We start from the raw sequence: 21,633 nt of genomic DNA on the forward strand, positions 1-21,633 counted from the left end.
CTCCATCATGCAAACTCAGTAATAGCACTGAATGTTCACTGGAGCATGACTAGTGTAATTTAGTTACAATTCAGATAATACTGCATATCTTTTCCATTTACAATTGTCCTTGGCCTGCCCACTGCCCTCTTCCTGGTGTCTGCAGATGTTCTTTGAGATGTGAGTTGAAAGGAAAGTCTAACACCTGATTGCCTGTCTCCATTGATTTCATTGCTGTCAGCCATGGTGCTTGTGACCATGCTAATTACTGTTCTGTGCAATGTCACTGGATCAAAAGACAGAAATTACTCAAATATTAATTCTCAAATAAAGTAGTCCCTTTTCTTACTCCAAGAACAAGGCCATACTAAACTGAAGTTGTGTACATGCTGCTCTTGCTGGGTCTGCCTCTACCACAGCCTCCGTGGACACTTTCAATTCCAAGGCTGAAAAGAGGGTTCAAAGAGTTCCCACAGCCAAACAACTCCACAAAGCCTCTCTTCAGCTATATCTGTATTAGAAGGGTTGTATCATTTACCTGTTTCTGCACTCTCAGCATCTAACATGTGATTGGTAAAGGGAACATCTGGGACTGTGCTTTCCAGGGTAATCATCAAAAGCGATTACCTTGGCTATTCCTGAAATGGTTATAGTGGAGATGAGGAACTAGGGAAGATTTTTAAGCAAGGGAAGATCACCAACATAAGGGTATTGAGCTGGCTGAAGAGTTACACATAGGAATAAAATTTAATCCTTTATACCTCTCATTAAAAGCATAATTTGGTCTGCTCCTTACTTTCAAGGAGATAAACTTTTATCTTTTTGGCAGATTTCTTTCAGGCTTTAATATGTACTCATCTCTGCAAATTAAACAGAAATTGCATTTAATTAGCAATATGAATCTATGTTGTTATATCTTGTCGGGGACACAGTTTACCAGCTGAAATCTGTTCAATTATCCGCAGATCAGCAGATCTGTGTTCACATCCTGATTAAGTTGGAGATCTCCAGTACAAATGCTCTGTACAGGGGTCTCTCTGTTTAAGATGGATGACACCACTGAGACATCCAGATCTTCCCATTTCAGGTTTATGTCTATCCAAGTCAGACTGCAGAAACCCTGTGGACAGGGAAGGCTCTGTGTATGCAAATTACGTACTCCTTGCTGTATAACATAGGAAAGAGACGCCGTGCTACCATGGTTGCCTCTGGAGTATGACATGTGTTTTCCTCTGGCATTGAGAGATCCTATCTTCAATATACTCCAGGTGCAAATAACACCAGCTTTTACTCAATGTATATAGTCAGCTTCCACCTTTCTTTTGCATATTTCACAGGAAACTACCTAGATTTCCAGGGAAGTATTATCAGCACAATGAAATAATTTTCAGTGAGATTTAGGTGTCTCTGTTCCACTGCCCTTTAGTAAATTCCCAGCTACTGATCTTCACAAAAAAATAGGAAGATTGACAAGATCAGACAGGGGAATTTTCAGTTGGGAAGCTCTAGAAATGAAGAGGCTAAACAGATTTTTTTTCCATTGTCAGTCTAAAATTTTGAGAGTGCAATAGTATTTCCTCCTTCAAGAAGTGAGAAGGCTACAGAACAAAGCATTAGCAATACAGATCAAGACTGGTCCGTTCCCCTTCCTGCTTTCTCATGGGGCTGTCAAATTGCAGGCTCCAAGTGAGCAGCAGAAAACCATGCCAGTCTCTGACCTTTGTGCTTACACAGGCAAGGGAGAAACCCTGATCTCAGCCAGCTTTTACTTCCAGGCATCCACATTATTAGCACAAACGGATGTTTAAAGCTGATTTTTAAAATGCTAAGTAATGTCTTTCTGGAGTCTGTTTATGCCCACTCAGTACCCCTGAGAGCTCTGGCTCTTCAATGGGTTTCTAACAACCGTTGTATAAATACTACATAGAAATGAGGGAAGAAACACACAGAATAAAGAGAAAAAAAATCCTTTTGTGTCAGCAAAAAAGGCAGCTTTGGCTAACGTAAATATTTTTATTCTGCAAGGGAAAGAATAGAGGGCTGTGTAAGATAGTGTGGTTGATAAAGGCAGTTGCTCCTCTCCAGCCTGTCATGATTAAAGCTAACCTGAGGCTCTGTGTGATCTCACCTAATCCTGCAACAAAAGGGCTTTTCATCCTAAAATCATTATATCACACTCAGCTGCACACAGCACTATTCAGGGAAGAGATGTTCAGGCCTTTTCAAGGTTCTGCTTTGTCCCTTGGCACAAGGGAGAACTTCACTGACTTAGGAACCAACATCCTAATTTCAGCCTTCTGGTTCATCACTGCCTAGAGCACTTTTGAAAAAATGACTGCCAATCCTGAATCCTTCGCATCGCTTTAGCACCCCAAAGCTGTGCCCATGAAGGATAACTTCTTTGTCCCTTCTGCACTTCCAAACAGGGAGACAGAAATTTGGTAGTTGTGTAGAATGACTGAGTGGAGAAGAATAACCAGCAGGAGACTGAAAGCTGAAGCTAGACAAATAATTGGAAACCAGGCTCAAATTTTGTATGACTGCCCAAAATTTTTGGGGAAAGGAAATTCTGTAATCTCCATCCATGTTCTAACATTTTCAAGATGAAGACAAGATTTCTTTCAGGGAACTGTAATCTATCAAACATTAAGGCTTTGGACTAAACAGAGGGGTAACTTCAAAAGGAATCCTCAGGGTGAATTTTAATGGCTTGCTATATGCAGGTTACCCCAAGTTCCTTATGGACTTAAGCTTTATAGATAAATACTTCTTCAGCAAAACTCAAGGAGCTGAGCCCACAAGCCAGCCAAAATAAAATGTAACAAGGCCGGACAGGGAAAAAGCAGAGAGCTCCCTAAAACCGAAGGCTCTCAGTTCTCACTGCTGATTGATGAAAAATAATTCTGATCAATATTTCTTTATCTGCTCTGTGAAACCTTTGTTAACCCATAAGATAACATAGAAAATCCCAAGTACAAAATCTATATCCAGTTTCCTATGAAACTAAACAAGCAAAAGGGAAGAAATAAGGTCATTTTTTCGTTGATTATAAAGAAAAGCCACTGGGGCAATGCTATAGAAGATAATCAATGAACATTTTTAAATTAGATAAAGTGATGTTTTGATTCAGAAAAGTGGGAAAGTAACATGCGGCTTGAAGTGATTAAGTCTCATGGGAGGGCTACAGGAGAAAGATTCATTTATGACTGCCAGCACATAAAACTGTATATCTCCAGGCATAACTTGCAAGGATATTCACACCCTTATCTAACTGGTCTTCTGAAATACCATATCTTGAATGTTGTCAATAAATGGCACAGCTTTTGGAAAGCAGGAGAGAAATAGTGACAAGATAGGAGCTGTACACTTAATACTGCTTATACAAAGACATAGCAATGACCTGGACCTGGCAACTATGGTAGTGTTCTAGTCTGGGACTCAGGAGAGACAGGTTCTAGTCTGCTATTACACCCTAACTTGATGATCTTACTGCATTTCAGTTTTTCTGCCTGCTTAATGGGAGATAATAGTTCTTACCACATTTTAAAATGCATCATATTAACTGATAGGAACTCAGCATAAGTGTAGGGTTCTTGTATGCAACCTGATGTGGCCCAGATGTGGAATTAAACATTTCTAAGTAGGGACACAAAAAAATTATACATGCAAATCTTCCTATTATGAAGCATTATGTCTGTTAACATAGCCTTATTCCTATAATACCTTCAGTTCCTTTTTTTAAACAAAGTGATTTTTTTTTTTTTTAACAAGGTGACAAGGTAACAGAATTGAGAAATAAATGAAGGTTAAATATGGGATGATCCAAAGTAACTGACAAGCATTGACTGATTGAGGACATAGCTGAGATGCATTGCTGAGAGTATTCCCCCATTACATATATTGGACAGATAAAGAATTTTGATACAGAAGAAAGGAAAAAAAAGGCTTTAGTAACCAGTATTTATCTAGTAAGATTTGTAAAGAAATATATTGTCCACAACGAAACAGTTACACTGCCCTGTGGTATAGTTTAAAAGTTTTCTTTAAAGTTGCATTTCAGTGTTAACTCTTTGAATATCCACTAAAAAATATTTTGTTATCATCTAGTGGCAGATCTAGAGTTCTAGATTGACTTGCAATTCAGAGGGTCTAATATGTAAGTATTTTCTGGTGCACATTCTTATAATAGTATGCTTTAAAGTGCATCAAGTTGGAGGATAAAGTAAGCAGAAAACTGGTCTTCCTGGCACTATTCCAGCACAGCTGAAATTAATTACAGCATTTCCAATGGAAGCCATAACAAAGAAATAAAAAAATCCTTTTAAAACTAAGCACTTCTACCATGTGGGAAGGATTTGAGTGGACATAGCTGAGGTATATGAATTAGCAGCTCAGGTCCGATGGATAAGCACACAGGCAGTGCAGGCAAATAAAGTGAAGGACTGGAAAAACAAAAAGTTTTTCTAACACGTGTCAAAAACAACATCAGAGAAGCAATTTAATAATGCCCTGACTGATTTCCCAGTGATGTAAAGCTGGTAGTATAAAGCACTGAGCCACCAAACCTGCAATAGGAAGACTTTTCAGATACTGCATTTCTTCATGGTTCTGTATCATCCAAATATATATGTGTGCATATATATATGTATCAAATCATATTTTAAAACCTCATAAAACATTTGAGATCATGGGATTCCATGTTATACCCTCTGAATATGTATCAGAAAGACTCAAGAGTCCTACATTAAGTAAATCTGTCAATGGCCTGATGATCTACTGGACAGCAGGCCACAATCATTTTTTCTAGAAAATGAGAATCATAAATACTCCATACTGTGACAGTTATTCATAAATACAACATCATAGTTCAGTAATATCTGGATAAATTCAGACTCCTGCTGAATTTTGTGTCAAACAGCTGTACAATTTATAATTTTTATAATTAGTCCTTCATAAAGGATTAATGACATTAATCTATCATACAACAATACCATAAAGGATTAATGATATTAATCTATCATACAACAATACAGTGTTGCAGTTCAGAAATCTACACCACTTCCATGGAATTATGTCAATTTATATGTTTCAAGTTTTGGCCTATATGGGCATGTGTGTAATTACATAAATGCATCTATCTATATATATATATGCACCAAATGCTCTTTGGATAATGAGAACTATAAAAATGTGTGAATGTGTATGTATACACAGATTTCTGTTTCCCTGATCTCATCAAGAGACTGTTCATTTGCTCCCAGTTCTGAACGTCTTCCCAGGTAACCATGATCCAAGACCAGCCTCTGAGGATTACTGTCTTTGTATTTTATGTGGCTCTGTCACTGGCTTTTGGCTTGTCTTTTATCTTTTTCCTTTCTTCAGGAGACACACAAACCTTTACCAAATGAAAATTGTGTCTTTACCTACATGTTGGGTACTTCAGTTTTTGCCCACAATGGGGTGGACATCCCAGTTGGTATGCCTTTATAATTATACTGTTCCCATCCCCTTAAGCATGATAAGAAGTACCCCAGCTTATATCTCATACCAGAGATTTCAACTACTATAAAATTTGTTAATACAGATTAATATGGAGTAGAAAACACAAGGGACAGAGAATGTAATTTGCAGTATTTTAGAAAAATCTTTCTTTCCTACATCTTTTTACACTTACAGCAATAGTTTGTACAGTGCATTTGCTCTACAATGTAAGGAACTCATTTCAACTGAGAGCCAAAACCAAGTCATTCCACATTTTTATTTTGACTCTTAAAGTTCATTGCATTTGCCAAATCTGGATTTCCCAGTAGCAATGCAAGTGGAAAGACTTTCTTCATATTGAAGTATCCATAGAAACTGCAGGTTTTATGTATTATATAAGACTCACTGCCCAACCTCTTCCATTACTTAAGAATGAAGGAACAGCCAATTCTCTCAATATATAGATTCAGTTGGAATAAGTTTTCCTATAACAAACTGACATAGAAGACCCAATCTTGAGCTTTACAAAACTGCTTGATAAACCAACTTACTGTCCCCACACAATGCTGCACACAGATACAGTATTCATGGTACATACCAAATTAATATCTGCTCTGAGAGTTATGAAGTATACAGCCTATCAGTTTGTACCAATATTTTAATTAATATTCAGATAAATAATATTCAGATCAATAAATAAAGACAAAACTTTGTACTTCAGTGCCACAGTAGTATTAGTGTATTCATGATCTGGAAGTTTTTATATGTTTATCTCAGTTTTAAGGCAACAATTCATATAACACAAATCTATTTCTTTGAAGTCCAAATGGGTGCTTGGGCACAAAATTTTCATTGCACCTAAATGAGAGCCTAGGTCTTTTAGGTGTGGTGTGTTCAAGCAGTGGCTTGGGAGGAGGACAAAAAGGTAGAGGTTTGGGAAGCACAAACATGTCTCTGACTAGTGGAAGCCTACTCAAGCTTACTTCTTCTCATGTAACATACCCCACACCCATGACAGCACACTCTTTATGCTGCAGCTTGAAATCAGGAGCCTGTTGCAGCTGCACCAAAGGACATTAGGTAAGAATACTCCTAGGTTTTGATGTAACTCTACATGGTGAAACTCAAAGACCCCCATTGCTTACACTGATGCAAAAGAAATAGCATTAACCCTAACAAGAGGAATCACTGTTAGATTCACATGGAAAATAAAAATAAGTAAATAAATAAATAGGGACAAGAAACTACTAATTCGGAGTATCCTGCTTCACCAAGGGAGCCAGTACTTGTTTTCCTGATACCACAAGGAAATGTGCGCATTTCAGTAATTCAAAACAGATCTAATTCCTTTTACTCATTATACTTTCCAACCTGGCTTGGTGCATGTCTTTTTGTAACATGAGGTATTGATCTGAAATAAACAAATTCTTTTCTACCAGGGGAATATCTTGATGATTCCCAAGAATGTCAGTTGTGTGAAGCATCCTGTCAGAAGTGCATTGGACCTGAGCCAGACAATTGCATCAGCTGCCCACTCACAAGGTAATTGTGCAGCACAAAAACCTCACATTGTCATCTGGAGAAGTAGCTGTATGGTCTTTAGCACTAGCTTCTAGTGTCAACTGAAGAAGTGAGCAATGATTAGGGCAGACAAAACCAGGGCAAGTGAGAAAACAAGTGTTATGTGAACAAGACTGTTGGCTACACTGGCAGTTAATGTTTAGCCAGATGGGTCCCACAGATACAAAAAAAAATGCTTTTAATATGTGTAATAGTCTTTCTTTCATTGTCATCCTTTCAAACTCATAATTGCTAGAATCACAACAGTGACAAATTTAACAAGAGCCTAGGACATCTGCAGTTGTACACAGCTATGAAGCTTGACACAAGGTATGAGTATGGACACTGAAGCTAGCAGTCAGCTAATTTCAGAGACACTCATAGCACCTAAATATCATCCCCTAACTTAGGCTGATTTTTCTAACCTGCCATGAGGAGTGAACAAAACTAGAAAGAAGCTTTTCCACCAGAGATTGCAGATCAGGGGTTTATGTTTAGGCCATCTCGCACCTAATCCAGGAGTCTACTGGTTTTAAACTCATGTCCTACTAATAGCTTTATTCTCACACTGATATCTCAGTTTCTGTTGCACTGGATTGCATTGTAGCCAGCTGGTATTTGCACTGGTATGAAATCAGAATCAGATCCTGTAAGGCATAGCAAAAAAATTCCCAAGCAATCCTGCAATTTACCCTGCAAATATCTATGATATGACTATGTCAATAAAAGACACACCAGGACCAGTGCAGTCCAAATTCATAACTGAGGAAACAGTATTAAATTAAGGTGTGTTACATCAGAAATTACATCAGCACAGGAAGTCGGGTAGAATTGTGGACTGCGGGCTAGATTTCTCCTATTCATAATTGCATTTAAATTAGATTGTCTGTGTTTCCTTGCAATCTATTTTATGAGCTTTACACAGAGATATCTGCAAAGCAAAGAAGATACAGAACAACATCATTAGGCAAAACCACCTAGGTGTTTGCAGTAATGAGGCCTTTGTGACCTTTTGGAAGGGTGCTGCTGTCTCCCTCCTAACAAATCCTCTAAGAGGTTTCAATTTTAGTATCTAAGGTTTCCAAAAGCTTTCTGTGCTGCTTCTGCTCATTATGAAAGCTGTTAGAAATAGGACAGTCAGTAGTAAAAGAAATAATAATAAAGAAAAATCTCACCCAGCAGCTAAAAAAGTAAATCCTTCCAATGAACATTATTTGTTATGTACTTGAAATAGATCTCTGTAATTGAAACAGAATCCTAAATCTTATCACTCTTGAGAGCTTCAGATGATGTCTATTGAAGACAGTAATGAGTGGCCATTAGATAATGCAGACTAAAATTCAGCAGTGCTGCTTTCCTATAGGGGAACACCTTTCCTCTTTGAACATGATGAAAAGATTTGGGTGGGGGTGTTTCCTGAAAATAATGTGAAAATTAAAACACTGAACAATCCCTGTTCTTTGATAAAATTCAGCAGTAGATTTCACCTTATTTCATAATAAAAATTATTATTATCAGATCATCTTCTTGTTTCACTACTCAAAATACTGTTACCTGTTTTTAAAAATTATGGAATTGTAGCTTTTTTGTCCAGCCAAACTAATTTCACAAAATTCTTCATCCATCTGTTTATTGTTTGAGCTACAAAGGTTAGTGACAAGATCTGACATGCTGGTGCCTTATATTAGGGGCAACATAACAAAAGCAAGAAAAATGTACTTTATGACTATGTGAGCTGCATGTAAGGGTGGCTATCCTTACAGCCAGCACATGTAGTAGAACACAGTAATATTTGCATGTCATATAACCATAGCCCACCTATGTCCAGTACTTCTGCCACATTGTCTCATTTGTATAGAAACCAACCAAAGTGGGCTGCAGTTCCCATGAAGAGCTGAATAATGGTTCTTCAACATGCAGGTATAGCTATATGAGCTACAGTCTGCATAAGACTACCTTACTGTAAGACTCCAGAGCAGAGATACCTCATTGTTGAATACTTCATACACCCATACAAGTTTCTCCCTGATTCGCTCCAGCAGCCTGCCTTCAGCCTCACAAATCTTTTTAATTAATTCCTAAGTTTTCTTTGTTACGTGTACTTTCAGGAAGGCTGTTTGCATGATAGCCTATTCTCCCATCTTCACACTTCATAAACCTAGATTTTTCCAATCATGGTAAATGTTAAATAGTTTCAAAGACTATTTGACAAAATTGGTTTTAAACTTTGCAGATATTTTTCTCCTCTTCTTTCAGAATAAATCTGACAATGACCATGGCAACTGAAATTTATGAAGGCCTGTTGCAGATATTCTCTAATGCCATTGGCTGGCTCCAAGGAAGCATGCACTATCTTAATGTCATGGAAAGCCTACTGTTCCATAGGTGTACAGATGAACTGACAGTCTCAGAAGCTGTACTAAGATCCTGAATGGTGCTCAGATTCTCTAGAAATTGAGTCCCAAGTCCTCAGATACCAGACTGGTCAAAGCAGTTAAGTGTGGAAGATTACAGTCCCTCTTCTGTTTTCTCGACATTGAAAACACTGTCAAATTCTAACCAATTTGTTTTATATTCTTTTAATAGTCATATCTGTATTGCTCCTTTTCTACTTTTCTCCCAAACAGATTAAAACCAGTAGACATTAAGTAGCAATGAAAAATGGACCACAAATTTTCATCACATAAAAGGATTCTGTAGCAAATATTTCATTACCCAGCAAAAGGAGAACATTCAGCAGCAAAACTCCTCAGTGTTTGCAGATATGCAAGTCTAAAAATACAGCTCTTAAGGGCCAAGATTCAGATAGATGTTTGACTTTCTGTACAAAGTCATTTTACTGAAGACATAGTACTGTTCACAGAAAGCCTGTAAAGTAAAACTAATAGGAAATTTCAACAGATGGATCATTCCTTCACAGAGAAAGACCAAGACTTATTTTCCTTCTAACAGACATAAGTGACCACGGTGGGGATTGTGGTAGAAGGACATCTAGGTACAGGACTAAAAGGTGATTTTTCTCAGAAAAAATTGAGAAAAAAATAATCTCTGAAGTCTAAGATCCAGGTTCAAAATGTGGTTGACTTTCCACTTAGTAAATAGTATTAACAAAAGCAGTGCAAAGACTCTTGCAAATAGAATGAAGAAAGAATATCTTGGGTTTCTTGTTAGTTTCCTTTAAATTTAAAGAACAAGTAGTTGCTAAATTTGCAATTATGCCTCTCTCTGCCTCAAAAGAGTCTTTGACGATGGTTGCTGTGTTATGCAATGCCCCAGAGGAAAGTTTGAATTCAAAGAACAGTGTCATTTGTGCCATCATACCTGCCTGGAGTGCAGTGGAAGTGAACCTAACAAATGTATCACTTGTGGAACAGGTAAGAAAGATTTCTTCTTGCAGCTTTTCCCCCTTCCTTGGCCTCAAGTTTCCCAATTCTCTCTTCTTTCAGGACCAGTTGTAAAAGCCAATAAATAAGCAGTGCTTTTGCTACTGACCTGCATCGTAATCTTGTCTTAACCCTGAAGGGAGTTGAAAACTTATTTTTTAAAATTGCAAGAAAACACAACTCTGCATTGTCCTTGAACCTTTATGCATATGCCTTGGTATATTTTGAATAGGAGCTATGTTAACAGAAACAGAAATTGTAGCACAGGAAAAGAAGGACAGAAAACCTACATAGCCTGCTTCTGGAAAAGAAAGCTCCATACATGTCTCCCCCAGCCTCTACACAGTAGGTGTGACACTGAAATGGAGCAAGTTTGCACAAGCGAGCAGGGAGCCAGGGTGCTTTCCAAAACACCTGTCTGGGGAAAGCTAGGAAACAAGCATGGTGGGTTCCACTGCAGACTGCTTTGTCCCTACAGCTGGACAAATGGGGCCTGCAAAGAGAAGCTTACCACCAACACACATAGAAACATGTCCTTTTGACACATTTTTATAGAGCTTAGACTGAGACAGAGGGTAATATAGATAAATTTGTGGATGTTCCAAAATACAACTTTCCTTTTGAAGTTCCATTTTAAAAATTATTCTTTCTCACCTCTGTAACACCTGATGGGTGAAGAACTTGAGGCTATTACATGCATGTGTGTGTAACTAGCCTGGATTGCCCTTGGAAATGAGTATTTAAGATTTAACTTTCAATTCACTTAATAAAGAGGACTTTTTGGTGAGCTTTTTCTGAGAACTCACATTAGATTCACAGCCTTTTCCCTCTCAGCTGCTACTTCCATTTCAGTCCTAGTCATTAATGGCCCAGGCTTATTTAGTAATAAGTGTCTAGATTACAAGAAAACATTAGAATGGCTGGCTTTAACTTGTCATACTGATGATGAGATTGACTTTCTCGCTTTGGGAAATGTGACCGAGTAGACAAAGTTTTCAAATGGTACTTCAGGGCCAGTGTGAGGGTGAAGTTTGTATAATTGTTCCCCAAGTGTCTCCCTGTGGTGAACAGCAGTATACATTTATGTATTTCTATGTATCAAGAAATGAAGACACTGATGAAAGTCACACCCTGAGGAGGCTGGAAAAGGTCATTCTAAAGATCTGTACATGAAAATTAGAAGAAACAAAGTCTGAATACTTCTGTTACAGTGTAACAATTATTCCCTATTTTCTCTGCTTTCTCTGCAGTTTCAAAAATAAATTATAGTAAGCAAATTCTTGCTCTACAGTTAAAGCAATCAAGTACTCTTACCACAATAATGTATATAATTTATACTGTAAACCATTAGAAAAATCCTCATATTGCAGCACATGGCACCTGATGTTGTAGGTGTTTTCACAGATTTCATTCAGAAGGATTTGAAGCGGGGGACCTCCCAGTTCCCCATGCACTAGAGAATGCTGTTGCTCTGATAGCAAATAGATGCATGCTTGCTATTCAGATCGAATCTAAATGATTCCAGAGTCTAGCTGTGAATAGGATAAGAATTACAGTTTAATCTACTACAGACACAGAATGATGCTTTCCAAAGGCGAAGTGGGAAGCCTTGCTTTCTTAATGGCAATTCTACATCCACATGTACAATAGAGTACCAATACTTGTATGTTCACTGCAAGGGAACTCAGTAATGGAAATATCTCAATCCACATTTTATTAGATTTATGGGTGTAAAGAGTAACTATTCACTAACATGACATCTTTATATGTCTCCAGGAATGTGGAACATTTGAGGTCCTGAAAATTTTATACATTTTAGATCACCTGGTGTAAAACTGTACAAATCTAGCAGTCAGTAAACAATATTACTTTTCATCATCTGCAGCACCGGTGCTTCACAAAGCTGTTTCTTACACCCAAATGTCCCCTGTTGCTGACATCTTTTTTCCTATTTGTTTGCCACACAGATAGAAGAGGGATCGAACGTTTCCTGTATCATGGGGAGTGCAGAGAGAGCTGTCCTCCAGGTCACTACCATTCAGAGCATACCTGCGTGGCTTGCTCTGGCCACTGTGAGGTGTGCCTTAACTCCAGTCACTGCAAAAAATGTTTCAGAGGCTACTACCTTACTCAAAACATATGTCAGAAGCATAGTTGTAGAGAAGGTAAGTATTCTTCAGTAGAAGTTAACAAATATTCTACCTAAAATGATACAGAAATCTTGTTAAGAGTACTGGTTCCTGTTTTGAAATATACAATCATACCTGATCCTGAGGTCCTTGAACAAAAGCTCTGATTTTTTTCTAATATCATGTTGATGCAAAATAGAAGTGTTTTCCTCAGATTGAGTGGGGTTACACAAGAATTAAAAAGAAAAGAAAATGCTGTGAATCATTCTCCTTTTTGAATTTGTATAAAGTTTATTTCCAGGAACCTTGCTAAATGCTTCCAAATGTTGGCCTTCCATTATCTAGAATTAACCAAGAATTGGTGATTTGCAAAACACAGGTGAAGTGGAAGATCCTGACTCTGAAGACTGCATACCATGTTCAGATGGATGCCAGAACTGCAAATTAGGTAAATATTCCCTTTATGAACCTTTATCCTTATTCTTGGGGTAGGGAAAAATTATTCCTCTCCCCTCTCTTGTCACAAGCCTATGTGCATGCTGCTGAATAGTTGGTCACTACTGCATTCTCTCACCAAGTAAATTGTATTTTTCCTAGTGCATTTATTTTTTAACACCATTTCTAAATTCTCTCTCCAGCATAAATAAGTATAGGTTTTGTATTAATTTAGCTATTAGTCCTTGCAGCACTTTATTTTTTTTCCCCTGCTTGAATGCCACAGTCAGGCTGAGAAATTTCCAGACTTCTTGAAGCCATTTCAGACACAGAACTTTATCATAGATGTGGAAATTTTCTAGGCCTGAAAATAGATCACTAGCCTGTGCTTATTCTTTAAGAAAACAGACACAAGGACAGACCTTAAATTTCATTCAAAAACAAGCGACTGCAATAGCAATACTACTGCCTAAAAAAAAAAAAATACCAAAACAATGATTCATTTTCCATGCTGGATAAAAAAATGTTCCTTCTCAACATAATATGATGTTGTCAGAGAATTTCTTGTCTTCAGATAAATACCATATAACTTACTGAACTTCACTGAACCTGTATCTCAATAGTTCACCTTCACAGAGGATTAAAAATGTTCAAAAGATATTGCAATTCATCGTTTCCACTGTGTTTGCATTAAGAAAATTTTATTTCCTGGGGCTAAATGGACAGCAGTTCAACTGATCAGTAACTCAAGACTGAGGGGCAACAGGGTGACCCATCAGAAAGGCAGTCTTCACTTACCACCTCTTAGTCAAATTTCTTCTTAAGAAAGCACAGTTTAGGTAAAGTAGTGCCCAAATGAGTACTGATATGCCAAGACATCTTGATAATACCATCTACATTGCAGAAGCTAAGACTGTTCTAACGTCTCCATGAAGGAAAAGCTAGACCTAGGCTTTACTTCTTTTTATGCAAATCTAGAGCAAGCCACTGATCTGTAAATAGTTATCTGGAATTATTACTTGCTAAAAGAAAGGAACAAGTTTGGCTTGCTATATTTCCAAAGACCATTTCTGAAAGTGCTAAACTTAGAGACTACCAGGACTATCCATTCACTCCCTGAATTCAGACAGATTTCCACAGAGGAGTTCATACTGGGCCCTCTGGTTTCTCCCACTTGTTCCCTAATGTGTCTTGGGGCCTCGTGTAACAGGCACTACCATCAGTACCAGGAAACAGGATGTTGCTATTCAGAGGAGAGTCAATAGCAGGGAAGAAAACTGTGAAAGCATCCCATAAGAAAAAACAAATAAACAAACAAACAAAAAACAAACCAGAAACTAATTCCCACAAGTCTCAACCGTTTTGATGTTCTTTCTGCTTTTGTGTCAACAATGTTTTTCCCTGACAAACAAGACTATCATGAATGCTCATGCATACGAACTTTATGTAAGGATTTTCATCACATACTACTTTCTTCTTTCTACCAGTCATCCAACCTAATATGTCATACCATAAAACTGCCTATGACTCTGGTGAACACCCATTCTGCATGAATGAAGTCAAGCCTAATCCTTTCCTCTGTGACTACTCCTGTAGTTTTCAGTATTGCTGAATGAAGAGCTGTGGAACCAAGTTTTAACATGGTTGTAACCACACTATGGTCTTTTTTTGTATGACATGGTATCCAGAGTCATGTAAACTGTCTGTTTGGTTATGGAGAGAAAACAGAAGAAAAGAAGTTAAGGGAGAGAATCTGTTTCAATACCAATCTTTATTGCTGCTAACAGATGTTACTTTCCCATGGTGCTCATTTTTGGTGCTCTTCACAACACTTGTGACTTAAAATTCCTTATTCTGGAAATGTTCAGTGTCAATCCTTGCTTTGAATTAGGGTGAAATGCACTATGAATAGCAACTTCTCTTAAAAATAGTCACTGCAAGTAACTCAGAGGCTGATTTTTCTTTGTAAATGAACTTAATAAACCTGCATAAGGAGACTGCAAGATTGATCAAAGGCAGCTGACATACAGAAAGGGGGCTGTACTCACTTACCTTTGTCCTCAGAAAATCATTTATAACCTAAATATTAATCATGCATAATATTCACTACATATTTATTCTTAGGTTCTTGCACTCAAAGTTCTTATTTAAAATAGGTTTTTCAAAATCTTCAAAGATCAACAGAACGGATGCAGGTAAAACAAGGACTGAATTAACTTTCACTGCTGAGTAAAGTTAGAAGTATTAAGATGCTAGAATTTGATAAGGGGAATACTATTAAGGAAACTCTTTGGCAGTTACGATGCATATATTATTGAGACTCAAAGAGTTTGATTTAATGTTAGCTCTATTTGAAACAGAACAGCAGTGGGCTAAAAACAAGATCCCAAGCAGCTTTTACAAATTACCATGTGTTCCTGAAATAAAGCATGACCTGTAAACTTCAAACTTAAAATTAATCAGGTAGACTGTTTGCTTACGTTTCTGCTCTTAATATTCAATGAGTTTTCTGGCATATCAATAACTTAATTCATAGATAAGATGAACACAGTAATAGATTTCTCATGTCTTATCAGAAAATTGATATATTTAGAGACTTCTGTAAAAAATAAAAAGCTGAACAGCCTGTCCCTTAGAAGAAATGGATTATATTGAGAGCTGTAAAGAAATTGCACCGCCATAAAAATAACTTAAAATAGTAAAATTTCAAGGTGAGAAAATATGGAATGTGATAAATTTAGTTTCACATCTTTATGGTCTTTCTACAGACTCTTTGTAAAATTAAGCAAATGCTGCATGGTTTTGCAGTCTCTCTTTGTCTTATCTTCTTTTTAACACCACTGAGGAATTTAATCTGAGTAAGAGCTGTAGAGCAGGAGTAGGAAATGGTATAAACATTTCTACTAGAAGTGCAGTGGAAAGCTCTGGGGAATGTTCTATTAAAAAAAAAAAAAAAAGGAGGAAGCAAAATCTAGTAATCATAGCAATTGGAATCGAAATTATATAGTTCATATATTATTAGTATTAGTAGTTATTCATATACAAATGCAAATACATTTTGTGTGTATTTCTAGATCTGCAAAAGTCTCAAGACCATTCTCTCACCAAAAAATCATCAGACACCTGCTCTTTCTGAAGTGATCTGAGATCCTTTGGTATGAACTGTAAAAGATAAAAATAATTAACTTATTTGGTTTATACTGAGTGCAGGGTCACTTATAGAAACTATATGAATTAAAAAAGGAATATCAGACCACAGTGACATTACATTGTAAACTGGGAGCAATGAAATGCAGTGATTCTCTTACTGTCTACAAATTACAAAGGTTAATTGATTTAATTTTTTTGTAGACAGATCTAGTTTTAAGGAGGGTTATATATGCCAGTTTAGATCATTGAACTGCCTATTTTCCTACTAGCCTGAAGGACAAGCAATTTTTGGCCAAAAATTTTTTTCACAGGGCACCAAAGAAGAGATTAAACTGCCATCTGCAGTCTTGTGCAATATTGTCCTGCTTTGTGCAGGCAAGAAAATGATAAGATTTACTCTCTTTTGGCATGATGCCAGGTACCAGCAGAATAGAGCAAGTAACGGAGGGAGACTCTGTGGGAAATCTCTTTTCTTGGTCAGTAGTGACCCTACTGATACATCCAACGTCAGACATTTCAGAAAAGAATGTAAAACCAACCCAGTAAGTAACACTGTAGGTTATTGTTCACCAGGCACAAGGATACTGAAGTCGAGGACTGATAGTGTTTGCAATATTTTCTGGGACCCTCAGGGAATGAAGTAAAATCTGTCTGTTTTCCTCCAAGTTTGGAACTAGCTTTGTTTTAGGGCTCCAGTGTGGCAATATATCTTTACTGTATCTCCATTGAAGGTCTAAGAGCAAAGACAGGAACTGTCAGAGAGACTTAATCAAGGACGGATAAGTCTTTGTAGTTTTTAAACAGATGATGTAGTATTTATACAGATGATGCTTTCTTTTAAATTCAGGTGATAATTTTCTTTCTGATTCTCTTCATTAATTTGGAGGCTGCTCATATTTTAAGGAGATAAAGAATCTTTAATTCTCACAGACACCACTCTGCCTGCAGACACTGTCCTGGAATATATAATAGTAAAATTGCTTTAGAGAGCACTGATCCCAAAAGGATCTAAGGCTTTGTGTACACAGTGTCAAAACAATAGCTATACACAGCAGGGTTCAACTCCCTACCTTCTTCTGCCCAGATGCTCTCAAATGCATCTGACTGCATGCTGCCATACTAACCCAACTGGCATGCTCAAGTGCATGGCATTGCACGAGATCTGAAAGGCAAAGACATGCACAAGCATTGAAATCTGAAGTGAGAGCCAAAGACAAGTCAAGTCTTAAGGGCAACTTCAATAGGTGTGTTTAATCCTAAATTCTTACAAGCTTCAAATATATTCCTAATGCTGTGCAAGCTAACACAAACACAAAATTGGAGAGATAAAGTGTCTAAGAAAGTGTGCTAAATAAATTTCAAGTCCACACTTCCAATATTATTTTTATTACTTTAGTACTTTAGGTCTGATAATCCAATTTTGGACACTGGGACTACTTTATAGAGCAGCAATAAGCTATTGTTCCCTCTGATGCAGACAGATCCATGAGAACTGCAAGATCTTCATCACCTCTGACCATCAGACTGTGATTAAGTTTTAAAGACTTGTCTTCTGATGGGCACCAAAAAACACCATGAAGCCTATCAAATTAAACCCAGTTTCCACAACAAAGGCATCTTATGAAAGAAAAAGTTCTGCTGAAGCAATGTCATTAAGGAGGAGGATTTTCTTTGTGCCATTGCAGCATATACATTTCACCTCTCAATGTAAATTCACTTACAGATTTAGATCACGTTAGAATACCACTCATATTTTTTGCAGATTCTTAAAATTGTAATGAATTTTAGGAACTTTCTTCAGAGACAAACTTATCTCTTTAGAAAGCAGTTGGCAATAAGCCAAGACTCAGGTTAAAAGTAAAAGTAAAAGTAAAAAGTAAGATAAAAGTGCAGAATTTGAACCACTTAATGTGATTATTCTATTTCTAAGAGAAATTTGGGACCAGATGGGTTACACCCAAAGGTGCTGAAAGAGTTGGCAGATGTGCTCGCCAAGCCGCTGTCCATGATTTACCTGAAGTCATGGCTAACTGGGGAGGTCCCATTGGACTGAAGGGTGGCAAATGTGACACTCATCTACAAGAGAGGCAGAAAGGAGGATCCAGGAAACTATAGACCTGTCAGTCTGACCTCGGTGCCAGGGAAGGTCGTGGAGCAGGTCATCTTGCATGCCATAAGAAGTCATATAATGGACAACCAGGGGATCAGGCCTAGTCAGCATGGGTTTATGAAAAGCAGGTCCTGCCTGACAAACCTGATCTCCTTCTATGACAAGATGACCTGACTATTAGACGAGGGAAAAGCTGTGGATATTGTCTACCTGGATTTTCAAAAAGCATTAGACACAGTTCCCCATAGAATTCTCATAAAAAAACTGGCTGCCCATGGCCTGGATGAGCGAACGGTCTGCTGGGTCAAGCACTGGCTGGATGGACAGTCCCAGAGAGTGGTGGTCAATGGAGCTAAATCCAGCTGGCGGCCGGTCACAAGTGGTGTTCCTCAGGGCTCCGTGTTGGGACCATTTCTGTTTAACATATTTATTGTTGATCTTGATAAGGACATACGAGTGCACTATCAGTAAATTCGCAGATGACACCAAGTTAAGCGGGAGTGTCGATCTGCGTGAAGATAGAGAGGCTCTGCAGAGAGACTTGGATAGATTGGATCGGTGGGCCAACGTCAACGGGATGAGCTTCAACAAGGCCAAGTGCCAGGTCCTGCACTTGGGCCACAACAACCCCCTGCAGGGCTACAGGCTTGGGGAGGTGGCTGGAGCTGTCTGGAAGAGAAGGATCTGGGGGTTCTAATTGACAAGCAGCTGAACATGAGCCGGCAGTGTGCCCGGGTGGCCAAGAAAGCCAGCGGCATCCTGGCTTGTATTAGAAATAGTGTGACCAGCAGAAGTAGGGAGGTGACAGTCCCCCTGTACTCTGCACTGGTGAGGCCACACCTGGAGTATTGTGACCAGTTTTGGGCACGTCAATACGAGAGAGATATCAAGGTGCTGGAGCAAGTGCAGAGGAGGGCAGCGAAGCTGGTGAAGGGCCTGGAGAATAAATCCTATGAGGAGAGATTGAAGGAGCTGGGACTGTTTAGCTTGAGGAAGAGAAGGCTGAGGGGAGACCTCATCACTCTCTACAACTACCTGAAAGGACATTGTAGAGAGGTTGGTGCTGGTCTCTTCTCACAGGTAATTAGTGACAGAACAAGAGGGAATGGCTTTAAACTGCAACAGGGGATGTTCAGACTGGACATTAGGAAAAAATGTTTCACAGAAAGAGTGGTCAGACAGTGGAATAGGCTGCCCAGGGAGGGGGTGGAGTCACCTTCCCTGGATGTGTTTAAGGGTCATTTAGATGAGATGCTGGGGGATATGGTGTAGGGGAGAACTTTGTAGAGTAGGGCTGATGGTTGGACTCGATGATCCCAAGGGTCTTTTCCAACCTGAATGATTCTGTGATTCTGTGAATTTCAGAGTCAATACAACACAATAATGTAACAATCCTGGCTCTTTTTTGATATGTCTAAAATACAACACATAAACCAAAGTGTTTTCTCAACTCTTTCAGCTCTCAGTCTCTTTCTAATAATACAACTTTTATTTGCCCTTTTGCACCTGCATAATGAACAGACACAGAATATTAGTATTTATGAAGGTGATAAGTGACAAACTTCTCTGATATGCAGTATCTACTGACCTGCATACATACACTTCACAAGCAGAAACTGACACACCATTAACAAGTAATGGTAAATATGACCACCTAGTTCATTGAGGAGCTAAATATTTGCCACACATGCAGCTTAAGTGGGTAATTGATAACTTCATAGGAATCAACAGAAGGATATGTCTTCCTCTCAGAAGGAATTGTGAAAGTCAGGCGTTCTCCCAATTTGTTTGCCTTCCTGACAGTGTCCTCCAGTGGAGCCACACATTCCTGATCCAATTCTTACTCACCTACTTGCTGATTCTCTTGCACTCACCTCACCCAACTCGCAAAAGTATGACATGAATACTTTTTACAGCTTCCCAGAGATTACCTCATGTCCATGTAGAAAAATACCATGTATATTGCCTTTTGACCCATCCAGGTTTCTGCAGAGAGCAGTACAACGTGGCTTCTCCAACCTTTGCACCAGAACTATTTTCAAAGGCTAACACTGAGAATAAAGTTCTCCTCAGTGAGTGTGCAGGGTGAAGAATGTTCAGAATAGCCATCATACTTTTCTCTTTCCAAGATACCCTACAAAAGAGACAAACACTGAGAAACCCCAAGGACCACTGACCCTGACAATAAAAGCCTACAATATAGGCATTTAGGCCCAAGTGTGACTCTTTGTTTCACCAAAGTAAAGCCTGAGCAACTCTCAAAGGTCATCCAGAACCTAACTATTTAGTTTGGTCTGGGTTACAAAAGGCAGAAAGTGAGACTAAATGAAATACAAATGCTTCGAGAGATCCATTATACAGAGTGAGATAGGGGAAAAATAGTCTATAATACAGTGAGAGTGAGAGAAAAGGTATTTGGAGAAGATTTAAGGAACCTGTGAGATAGATAAAAGGGCAGCACTATGAACAGACTCAAGCTGACTGGTACAGATTGCAATTCTGGCAGTTCTGCTCATGATTAATGAGTGAAAAGTGATTTGGTTCCATAGAAACCCAAGAAACACAAAGGAAAACTTTATTTCTTCAGACCTTCCCTTATGATGAATAGACCTTGGCTTTCAAAATACCAGAGAAAATTATGATAAAGATACTTTTTTATCTTAGAGTAAATTTTCCTCAAGAGATTAATATTGCAGAATGGGGTTTAGATTTGCAGATAATTGGACTTGTCTCCACAGGCCTCTGGAGTAAGAATATGCAATCTGTGTAAAAAGAATGCCCAACAAGATTTGGAACTGTTCTCTGATTTTCAGTACTGACATTTCAGTGTAGGCAGAACATTACATTAGAGGATGTTGTCTTTTCTAGAGTGTAGGTAAAAGATAATTTCCTTGCACACTGAAGATACAAGATGTACGTATTAAAGAAAACATTCTGTCTTTGAAATTTTTCTTTCTCTGAGAAAGAAAATTACTTCCTGAGCAAAATCAAGTCTTGGGGCAAGCCATTGGAAAAATTTAAGATATGAGACTGAACCATGAGTTCTGCAAACACAGAATACTCCAGATTTTCATTTAGAGTTCTCCATAGAAATAAGAGCACAGAAGAAAAATACCAAAGATCAGACTAAAAGTTCATCTAGCTCAGTAGCCACTGACCAAACAATGAAGGTACTCCTAAAATTACAAAGACAAACAAAGCATGTGTTGCTACTCCTTCAACAATTTGCAGATCAGGAGCTTCATGAATCAAAACAGTAAAGAAATGTTAGCTGCTGAATCATTCTGTTGGAATTACTGAAAAACAAATATATTAAAACAAATATAATCTAAACCAGCTGCAGACCAGACCCTCTTTTCAGGGAAGTTTGCTGCCTCCCTGGGGCCCAGATCAGGGATGTCACCAG

At 38.2% G+C, this 21,633-nt stretch overlaps 1 protein-coding gene across 1 annotated transcript in view; it reads left to right on the plus strand.

Moving 5' to 3' along the window:
• PCSK5 (proprotein convertase subtilisin/kexin type 5) overlaps positions 1 to 21,633 on the plus strand; it is a 256,533-nt gene that overhangs the window by 199,776 nt on the left and 35,124 nt on the right. The window contains exons 21-24 of the mRNA XM_074811734.1: positions 6,900 to 7,002; positions 10,258 to 10,394; positions 12,371 to 12,568; positions 12,912 to 12,980. Coding sequence (XP_074667835.1) covers positions 6,900 to 7,002; positions 10,258 to 10,394; positions 12,371 to 12,568; positions 12,912 to 12,980 — 507 coding nt within the window. The remainder of the gene's footprint in view (positions 1 to 6,899; positions 7,003 to 10,257; positions 10,395 to 12,370; positions 12,569 to 12,911; positions 12,981 to 21,633) is intronic.

Source organism: Strix aluco, chromosome Z (genome assembly GCF_031877795.1).
Source record: "Strix aluco isolate bStrAlu1 chromosome Z, bStrAlu1.hap1, whole genome shotgun sequence".
Classification (NCBI taxonomy): Eukaryota; Metazoa; Chordata; class Aves; order Strigiformes; family Strigidae; genus Strix; species Strix aluco.